The 10,625-nt window shown below is 45.8% G+C and overlaps 1 protein-coding gene across 2 annotated transcripts in view; it reads right to left on the bottom strand.

Annotated features, from left to right (window-relative positions):
- Positions 1-2,558: 2,558 nt before the first annotated feature.
- Positions 2,559-10,625, bottom strand: part of PIK3R3 (phosphoinositide-3-kinase regulatory subunit 3) — an 84,711-nt gene continuing 76,644 nt past the window's right edge. For both annotated transcript variants that reach the window (XM_064147643.1, XM_064147644.1), the window contains one exon: positions 2,559-9,906. In XM_064147643.1, the coding sequence (XP_064003713.1) occupies positions 9,705-9,906 (202 nt within the window). In that variant the 3' untranslated portion in view covers positions 2,559-9,704. The remainder of the gene's footprint in view (positions 9,907-10,625) is intronic.

Below are 10,625 nucleotides of genomic sequence, written 5' to 3'. Positions count from 1 at the left end.
ATGTGTTTCTTTTCACTTACCCAGACCAGCTTGGCCAGGTTGTGCATCCCACTCCCAGGAAATGTGTTTCTTTTCACTTACCCAGACCAGCTTGGCCAGGTTGTGCATCCCACTCCCAGGAAATGTGTTTCTTTTCACTTACCCAGACCAGCTTGGCCAGGTTGTGCATCCCACTCCCAGGAAATGTGTTTCTTTTCACTTACCCAGACCAGCTTGGCCAGGTTGTGCATCCCACTCCCAGGAAATATGTTTCTTTTCACTTACTCAGGACCTGGGTCATGGTAGGGACTGGTGTGAGAAGCCATCTCCGTTGTATTTCCATGCTCAGCTGCTTTGTTCATGGCAGACAAGCTTGATGGATCCCACACACTGTCTCCTCCAATCTCGTTTCAACACGTGTGGCCAGGCACCCACATACCATAGAGCTTCCATAGGGAACTTCCCAGGCGCTTGGGCAGCTGAAAGGGGCATGCAGCTTATCGTAGCTGCCTCACTACTTATGCATGGATGTATCTGTGGTACTTTGAGCTAGGGCTGGTGGTTCTGTTGCTCCTGCTGCCCAGCAACAGAGCATCTATTAAACTAAACTGCTAGACCAAATTAAATCTGAGCTCTGAAACCGAAAAGCAGTGGAGCAGCTTGGATGCTGCTACAGGCCCCTGGCTTACAGCCTATCAGCTGCAAGAATTTTAATCCCCCCCACCCCGGGCAAGATCCTTCCACAAATCTCCTACTACAACCAGCTCCTGAGCTGGGGGAAGAGGAATCCTAGGAAAGCACCCTGGGGGCACCTATTCACTCATCCATCCATCTCACATCCCCACCCTGCTGTGCCATGCCTGGGGAGTGCTGAGGCATTGACTGCCCACGGGATGGGTTCCGTGCGTGGTTAGAGGGGAACTTAGGGGACTTGCAGGAAGCTCCACAGCATTGCTGAAGATGGAAAAATCCCGGGGATCTGCCCTTTCTCTGAGAAGACATCTGAGCTGGGAGGTGTTTTTCTTTCCATCCAGTCAGCAGAGCCGCTTGGAAATTTCCTACGCCGGCTGCTGGCTGTAATGTTTTCATAATGAAATGAACCGTCTGGCAGAGCCCTGGAAAGTGATTTGCCAATTAGTGCCTTACATCTTTCCTGTAATTCCCCCTCATTAGCCTTTATTAAAAAATAAAAAATAAAATCAAATAATAATAATAATAAAGAGCCAGGCCCCAGGAGTGCCTGGCGAAGTCCTCACCCTTCCTTCTTCAGGTTGCCCCTTTGCTCTCCTCCTGCTTGGGTGCCCAGCATAGCTGATGCCCACAGCTCATCCATTGGCAGCTGTGTGGCTCTTGCTGTCTCTAGGCCATCTGCATTTCCCCACCACTGTGCCCCACGCCTGCAGGCAGGGATAGAAGGGAGGAGCACACTGCAGCCAAAGGGGACATGATCTTGAGGCCACTCAGCAAATCCCTAGGACCCACATGATGGGTGCCTCCTTGCACCATGACAGGACCCTTTCTGCCCCTTTGGGTGCTCCCTGCAGCTCCAGGGTTGGAGAGAATGCTGGCTCAGTGGCCAAAAAGCCTTCCTGGGCCTTGTGAGAAAATGCTGGTGCAGCACTTTTTGTTAAGTGGTCAACTCAGCAGGGTGGAAAAATGTCAACTCCTCGAGTTGTAAAACAGAGCCCTTTGCAACCCCAGGGAGCTGAGCCACACAGACCAGTTCTGCCCCTGTCCTAGTTTGCCAAGGATGCTGCTATGGTATCCCATCTGACTCTCACACCTAAGGGATGAGGGTGTGAGGCCCTATAAGGTTTGCTCTTGCCAGTCACTGAGCTTGCCCAAATCCCTTGTCTGGCTACCCTCAAGCTGCCCCATGCATCTTGGGCTTCTCCCAACAGCTCCCAAGACCTCTACTGGAAAATGCAAACTGTGTTACATGGAGAGGGCTGCTGCAGTAGACCTCTCCCTGAGTTCCCAGGGGCCTGGTACAATGAACCCACAGCATCATATCCCTGAGGCTGCACAGCTGCAGCAGCTGGAGCTCAGCCATACACCACCACCACTGCACCACAAGCATGCCAGGACCCTCCTGCCAACACCTGTGGTTCAAATGGAAGAGGATCAGCCACGCTGCCCCTAGACTCACTCATTTTTAGTGGCCCCAGTGCCTGATGTTTAAGAAGAAATTGTGAAACCAAATGGTGAATCCCAAACCTCCTGAAAAATTAAGGATCTAAGCAAATTGATCCAACCAAGATAGGCTGCTTCAGCCCCTCTTCTCCTCCCAGCACCAGGAACGGCATCAAACATGGCTTTCCCTGACAGCAGCAAGGCATGCAAGAGCAGTGGCCATGGCTCCCACTCTCTCTGAAGACACTGCAGGAGGAAGAGAGGAAAGGCTCCATTAAGGAACATGTGAGTGCTACATGTATTCCTCCCTCAGCTCAGCCCCAAGAGGGTTTCAGTGCCTGGCCAAGAGCAAACTGGACCTCTGTGAGACTTCTTTCAGAGGTCTCTATTAAAGATGATGCTCACGGCCTCAGCCAGGAGACACAAACACAGCTAAGACCACGGCAGCCTGACCACACTGCAGTTCTGAATTTATTAGAAACAGCTGTCAGTACATCCTTCTAAAACATTACATGTCAATGTGCTTTATTGCAATTTTTTTATTGCATTTTTTTTTCCTTTTTTCTTTTTTTTTTTCTTTTTTTTTTTGATCTAGAGCAAGTAGGCCCAGGATGCTTAGTGTCTGGGATTTAAAAGCTCAACCATCTAGTAAAAGAATACAGCAAAATTGTAACACACCTGGTGACAAGTACAGTCTTGCATTACTGAGCTAGAAACTACAGGATGACTTGTCTGAAAACACTAACATACAATTGGTTTCCTTATGAAGCAGTTTGCTTTGTTTCTTTAAAAGTTAAACTACATTAATTCATTTTTTCCTCCTTTTTTTTTTAATGCCCCCCCCCCCTCCCCCCTCCCCTAACTACACCATAAACGACAGAAGAACAGGTTTTACACAAATAACAAACAAGAGTACCAAAGTTACATGCTGGAATTCATCTGGAAAACAAAAAGTCAATAGCTTCTGGAGAAGCAGGTTCTTTAACAGATGCAGTTTCCCTTAAAGAAAATAGAAGTCAAAAGGAAAAGCAGAAACATTAATGCAAAGATTGTACAAAGGAGTGTGCTGTTATTTCAGCCCTCGATACAAGGTCAAACACCCACTCATGCTTTACATTGAACCACATCTTATACAAAGAGTCCACTCACAAAAAGGGACACGTACCAACACCACCCATTGCACATCAGCTCTGGACAGGGGGGCTGGGGGACCTACTGCAACATGTAAACGTCCACTGCATCCCGCAGGAGAACAAGAGTGGGTTCTGGAGCTAAACACCTTTGCTTGGCACAAAGCTGAGTGCTTTGTCCCAAAGTAAATAATGCTCTGATTCAACTCAGTTTACAGATAAAGTAGTAACTCTTCCCCCCCCCCCCAACCCCCGACAAGGAAATCCAGAGTTCAGCATTTCAGAAGCACATATGCAAGATGAACACAATAAACTCCTTTTCATTTGACACAAAGAAAATAACAGAAAACCTAAACCAAACCCAAATGCACTTCTGCCTAAACACACTGCAGAATGTGCTAACAGGGACTTTTGTGTTATCTTTAAGGGGCAGTGCCACTTACAGCTAATGCTTATAAAGGTGTACGTGAATATATCTTACACAGATCTATATACATACAGTACAGACACGGACGCGCACGCCCACGTACACACACACGCACAGATGATGCAGACCGTCACAATCCCATGGTGCAATAAACAGCCAGATATACAAAGTTAACAGGTTTCATCAAACCTCTCTCTGCTGGATGTAGAAGTCACTCACAAAACCAAAACCAGACTGAAAGCCCACGAAAGCCGACCGAACGCAAACCCCACCGCAGCCGATGGAGACCCGGCGCGGGGCAGCCCGTGGCTGGCCCCAGCATCCTGCAACTCCCCTGATGCCGGGGGCTGATATTCACCCTTGGAGACTTTTTGTCTTTGGATGCAATAATTTTTCCAAATGATCCCAAGTCCCTTGTTGAGAGTACTTGGAAAGCGCCGCTGAGTGCAGGGGGAAACATTCCCTCCTTGTTTGCCAGCAGCAATCCCAAGGGAAGGTGGTGGAGGTGTTGGGGGGCGTGCATCAATTAAAGCTGCTTTCTCTAGTACAGGTTGATCAACAAGGTTTTAGATCAGTAAGAATTTTTGCCTCTGAAGCTCACATCACATTTTTTTAAAGGCAAATTTTAGAACAAATGATGAGTTTAGTCATAAAATAAGGTAAGTTGATGCCAATAGCAATTAAAACGCAGTTAGTCCTGCATTAATGGTGTGGAGCCAGCCCCAAAGACCAGCACTTCAAGCACTGTCATCATCTAAACAGTTAAGCTAAAGCTCCCTATCTGGCCCTGTGAACAAACAGGAAGGAATTGAAGAGATTAAGAGAATTTCCCCCCACCCTTTCCCTTTTGGTGGAAAGTATTTCTGCCCACAGAACACCAGAGCCACTGAAACGTTGGCCAAGCTTCATCTAACCCCATCCAAAGCTACTCCTCACGCAGCACTTAACCAGCCAAGCTGTTCCACAAACAGGCTGCTGTTTATCTGAGCTGGTAACTGCTCCCTTCCCCTGGCTGCACGGCTTAAGGGATCAGCAGTGCAAGTTCCCATCTAATACCGAAAGAGGAGCAAGTCTTTAAGGACTTCTACTAACCTCCTACCTCCTTGCACACACGTTAAAGGAGAGTACAACTGAGTATTCCAAAGGAAAAGGGCTGCTCTGGCAGCTTCTCTTGCTTTCATGGATTAAGGCAGAAGTCCTATTGATGGCCTGTCCGGTCCTCCATCAAATTACAACCACAAGGATGCCATAGGATGCTGACCCTTCCTCTATTTGCTTTGAATTTGAGCAAGCCTAACCCCCCTCTTCCCTCACAGCATCTTTGTTCTTTGGGAATGTTATTCTTTCTGTTCCAAAAGCAGAGGCTGCAAGTCAACATAAGGAAACGACAGGTAATAAAATATGATTTTAAATGTGATTTGAACAACAACAAAAACAACTTCAACTCCCAACCCATCAGAGTGCTTTGTACAACTGCATTTGGAACCTGTCTGACCCCTCCCGACCCACAAGCAGTACCTGTTTCATGTCTGCACAATGCAGCAAGCATACAAGACTCACTAACATTCCAGATTTTTATTCCCTGTTAGTGTAACAACACCAAAAAAAAAATAAAGAGACATTCAAAACCAGGAGTGAGATTGTTCAAGTACCAAATAAGAGGCTTTTCCAAACTTCAGCTGGGACACTTCTATAGCAATTCTGCTGTTCCAAAAAGCCACAGTGTTCAGTTAAGGGCATGGTGCCACCCAAGCCTGCAGACAGCCTCACATCTGGGACAATCAAGACCCACCTACTGCCCCTGTCCTCCCCAAAACAGCAGTCAGTGTCAGTGTTCTTTTCCACAGTCCCCATCACAGTTGCCTGGCTTTGTGAAGGACAAAGTTTGATTTTTGCCCAGCTGAGACTTGAATTCAGGTATGACTAAACAAACTGTTTTCCTGGGAATGGCTTTTGGCTGTGGAAGCCTTGCTTACACTAGTGCAGGCAAGACAAGAATCAGGCCCACCACATTAAGTGGGAAGCATCTTGATCATCTGCCACATCAAGGGATGAGTGTGGAAAGATAATTTTATTTTTGGCATAAGACAGGGGATTGTACTGGATATAACTCTAGGCTGCAACCACCAAACAGTGCAAAGCAGCTGATGGGAAGTGAAAACAACCCAGCAAAAATACAACCCCCAACTCTAGAGCGCTCCAGTATCAGAAGGTGGCTGATCACATACTACTGCTGCACATGCTAGAGTCTGTTGGAACATCCCTGTGCTTCTAGGTTTGTTCTTCCCATTCTAAGGTTACTTGTAATCAAAGTAAAGAAAACAAGTGGGAAAAGATTTAACTTACTAACTTCAAAAAGATGGCACTCGTGGCTGATGCAAGGGGGTTGAATGGCAACTGTGGAAGCAGACCTGATTTCCATCCATACAAGTACAAAATACTGGATCACCCCTGATCCCTGCAAGTATACTTCAAAACAGATCAGAAGAAACTGTGCATATCTGAGTTTCAACACACACCCACCCCCCTACACCCCCATTTAATACTGTGCAAAAGTTATTTATTTAACTCTACATATATATTTAACACAATATGGGTCAATGAGATCAGTACTTCGCTAACTGCAGTCTGCTAACTGACAGCTGCATACAACAGTGAGACTGCTTCCCCCTTTTCCTCCCTGATGTTTTGACTCTTGAAGCTGAAACCTTCCCACATCTTACTGGTTTAAAAGGACTTGAGTTCCTTTGTTTTGCCTTTTTGTTCACGTTTCCTGCATTTGTTTTAGGCTTAACAGCTGCTTTTCATGCTAGGGTTTGAAGCCTGCACCTCATAGGCCCATTTCTCCTTTTTCAGTCATGCAAGTGCAGAATAGCTCCTGGAAGCTTCTCACAGGTCTAATGCTACAGAATAGAACTAGGCTGAGCAGTGAATGCAGCAGCGTCAAGCTCCTGTCCCACGGGTCATGCCAGCTACACACCAATTTTCATTAGCTGTAGGAGTGCAAAATGGATGCAGAAAGAATCTGTGCAATTGCATATGAAAGTCAAAGGGGAGCAGGCAATCATAGCAGCTGGGACTTCAGGTGCCTAAACCAAACACAGAGATACAGTGGCAAAACACAGCCTCAGAGACTGCTGATAAGAGCCAAATACAAGGAATGTGGGCTTAGTCTGCCCATAGCCCTGTCTGGGCAAAACAATTCCAAAGAATGCTTCAGGATGGCTTATTGGCTCTGAGCACATCACTCACAGCAAACACATCACCTACAACTAGCAAAGAGATCTCGGAGAGCAAGGGTCCAGAATCCCACCTCACACCACTGTAGAACCAAGCTACCTTCATGGATGCCAATGGAATTACACTGTATTTACCTTGGCAGAGACAGGGTCAGAGCTTGGACCAAGACCTCACAGGATCAGTTAGACTCCACTACAGGGAAACTTTACACAGCCCTGCTTTGCTGTCCCGCTGCTGTCAGTACTGAGAGGGTGTGCCAGGATTTATGAGCCTGAAAGTAGACTCGTGCTTGTTTAAAACAAACAAAACCAAGCCCTACCTAAAAACGGGGCAGATGTGAAACACTTCAGCCAGATTGTCTCTGTCACAAAAGCAGGGATCAGAAATACCTGCCCCAGCTGCCTCAAACGTTAACATTGCAAATAAGAGATCACAGGGGCAAAGAAAACAATCAGACACTCCTCTTGTACAGGAGGAGTTTTTCCACAGGCATGAAGCACCTGGCTATCATTTGTGCCTTTGAACTGATTTTCCCTCATTGGACATTTGGACTCAGCTCAGTGCTAAGGGAACATTAGATGCACACAAGGTGTGAGAACGACAGCTTTACAGTTACCAGATTAGAACTGCAAATGATCCAAGAGGTAGGGCAAGTTTCTTTAAAAAGAAACGTTTCCATGTCCATGTGCCACTGAGGAATCCATTCAATAGCTTCACTAAAAGCAAAGGCTACATCTTGGTTTTCCTTTCCTTGGGGAAACAGGAGAGAAGGGACACACAAGCAGATACGGGTCACTTCAACATAGCAGCTTGCATGAATCTTCTCCTCTCACTCAGTTTTGGCGAAGTTTTGTAGCGTTTCATTTACTTAGAAAAGTGGCATCTACAGAATTCTTTGCCTGAAGATTGCATCCTGGCTGATTAGAAAGTGTCTGGGATGTATCAGGGTCATTAGTGCAAAACATCTCACAGACATGCCAGGCAACCAGACTTCCCTTCCTGCAATGGCTGTCAGTGCCCCAGCCCTGTCACTTCCCTGCCTGTAAATTCATGACATTCAGAGAAATAATACTTCTAGTGTAAACAGTAACCATCAACAAGCCTGGCATTAGTGCCAGGCATTATAGGAAAAAACCCACACCCCACCATTTGAACAGGAAATCAGCCCCGGGGTCAGAAAAAGGTCCAGAGCATTCTCAGCCCTGCATGGCTGTCTGCTTCCTGTCCTGCACAATGGGTGCAATGCAAGGGAACCGCTTCCAGTAATAGGAACTAAAGTAACTTTCAAGGTTGCACACTGAACAATTGCTTTGCCAGTCTTCTTTGATGCCAAAGGGTTGAGTTTGCCAGATTAGCTCTTTTTTCATTTCAGAAGCTTAAGGAATGGAAATAAGCTGCTTTGTATACTTTCCAGAGAGGGGATTTATTGGGTGATCGCTATACTTGACAAAGCCCAGGACTATCCACTCCAGTTTTTATCAGCAGCCCTTGCCAAAGGATGGTACCAAACATCCAATAACTGAGCACGGCTCTCCTCCCTCCCTGTGTTTTGCACCATGGCCAAAATAACTACAAGGGAATTTAGATTATACCAGTGTAAAACCTTGCTCAGCTGTAGCAGTGTGAGAGTTCAGAGCTTAGCTTGCAAAGAACAAATCAGAGGAGATCTATAATTAGCATGCTTGTTTCTGTACAACTGGAAATGACTACACCCCACAAAAGAATTTGGTACAATAAGCCATCCAGAAGCATTTGACTGCACCTACCTCTTCTATACAAAAATCAAGCATTAAGAGTCTGTCATTGTTCAGCAAGAACTGCAACAGGAGAGTGCAAGCTTCACTCTGGTTTACATTCTGAAGCACAGTATCATCGAAAACTGAAAACAGAATCCCAAGCTGAGGAATGGGAGGAACTGGGGTCAAGGAAGAGGAGAGTGAGCAATTACACCAGATCAGACAAATTTAGTGTTTCGAAGCTACAAAGTTTAGCTTTTCCTTTATTTGTTTCAAGTTTTGGTGTAGAAAGTACGTGCGGATGCTAACGCAACCTTCCCTGTAAGTGCCCAATCTAGCAACAAGCAAAGTTTTGGTGTGTTCAGTTTGGTTATAGACTTTTCCTTTTCAGTGAAGACCTGTAATGCCATTGGAACCAAAACTTTGTTACTGTTGACAAAAAAAAAATAAAGCAACTTTGCTTTACAAGCATTTCTCCACTTAAACACCTGAAGCTTTCCCGTAATTCCTTTGGTCTTCTCACCAAATGCCATGCTACCTCAAGACAAGCCCTCTTTTGGAAGTTCAGCTGAATCGCAGTGAAGCTGCTAAAATTAACAGAGAAGAATTGCTGTGGTAGAGTTTCCCCCCCCCTAGTTTCTTGGGAGTTTAAGACTGAAAGACATTACCGATGCCTCAAACAGAGGCTTCAAGTTGTCTCTACAAGAACAAGAGAAAACAAAATCCAAGTAGAAGTTCCACTGAAGGTGCCTGGCAAAAAATTATCTCCATGAAACGATGTTTCGCTTCTGGTATTTTTGTATGCGTTGTGTTGAGTTTATTCCCCTCATAAGGAAACGAAAGTATCAGTGTAAAAGCACAGCTGAGCTTTTAAAGTAGCACCAGGACACCTACACCCAAGTTGTCATCTTGTTGCTGCTAGGCCTCTTTTTGATTCACATTCACAGAATCTCTTCTTGTGCAAAACAAGCAGTCTAAGGAGAAAGAATGCCCTCCAAGGTTTAGTAAAAACTGTAGAAAAGAATCCAAGATAGCCAACACTTTCCTCCTCCTCCAAATTTATCTGCAGAGAGAGGGGGGCATCTGTGCGTAGACAGGATAGGCAAGCCTGACATTTAGGGAATCATTGTGTTGGACAAGGGACGTCTGCTGGTAATGAAGAACCAAATCCTTAAGTGTGCTGTACAGGTTATATGGTTCTGCAAACCCGTAACCTCTTGGAGTGCTGTAGATCACACAGTGTTTCACTTCTCCGTCAGCTCTGCAAGGAAAGGAAAGAGGAGAATGTCAAAGGAGAAACCCAAAGTGACAGTCTCAACAATTGACTAATGCAGAAGCTCTGTCAGTCACTAAATTACATAACAGGGGACCCAGCAGATGCAAGTAGAGATTAATATAGTCTGTGAAGAATCACTGCTTTGGGGCAACACTCTTGCATAATAACCCACGTAAGGGGCCTCTTCTAGCCCAGAATTCCCTCCTGCACTGTTCTCCAGATTATTCTTGGCGGGGGGAAAGTCAAACTCTTGACCATGAAGATAAACACCTGAAGTCAGCAACGACGGTGCACTGGAAACCTTTCTAAGCAAAGCCACCAAACCCCAATAAATTCTTAGGACCCTACAACGTTGCAACATTAGCCCTCCAAGTGCATTCTTCAGTGTTAAGCATGTCAGGAGCTCAAAACAGTTCATTATCTGAAGCCATAGTGACCGAATCCCTAACTTGGCAAAGCAGTTACTGCAACACAGTATTGCCAAAGCTGCTAGAAACACTCATCCACCAGAAAGATCCAGCGTTATATAACCCCTGCATTGGTGCCTGTTCTGATCCAGGTCACATGTAGGAACAAAGTTACTTTGTGCCCTGCCTTTGCTAGCTTGCAGAGTGACACTAACCAGAAGCATCTGATGAACACATCACTTGAGTGACTGATGAACAGTATCTCGAACATGGCAGATACTACGATCTTCAGTTACC

Source organism: Pogoniulus pusillus, chromosome 8 (assembly GCF_015220805.1).
Source record: "Pogoniulus pusillus isolate bPogPus1 chromosome 8, bPogPus1.pri, whole genome shotgun sequence".
Lineage (NCBI taxonomy): Eukaryota > Metazoa > Chordata > Aves > Piciformes > Lybiidae > Pogoniulus > Pogoniulus pusillus.
This window is presented reverse-complemented; position numbering and strand designations above follow the sequence as displayed.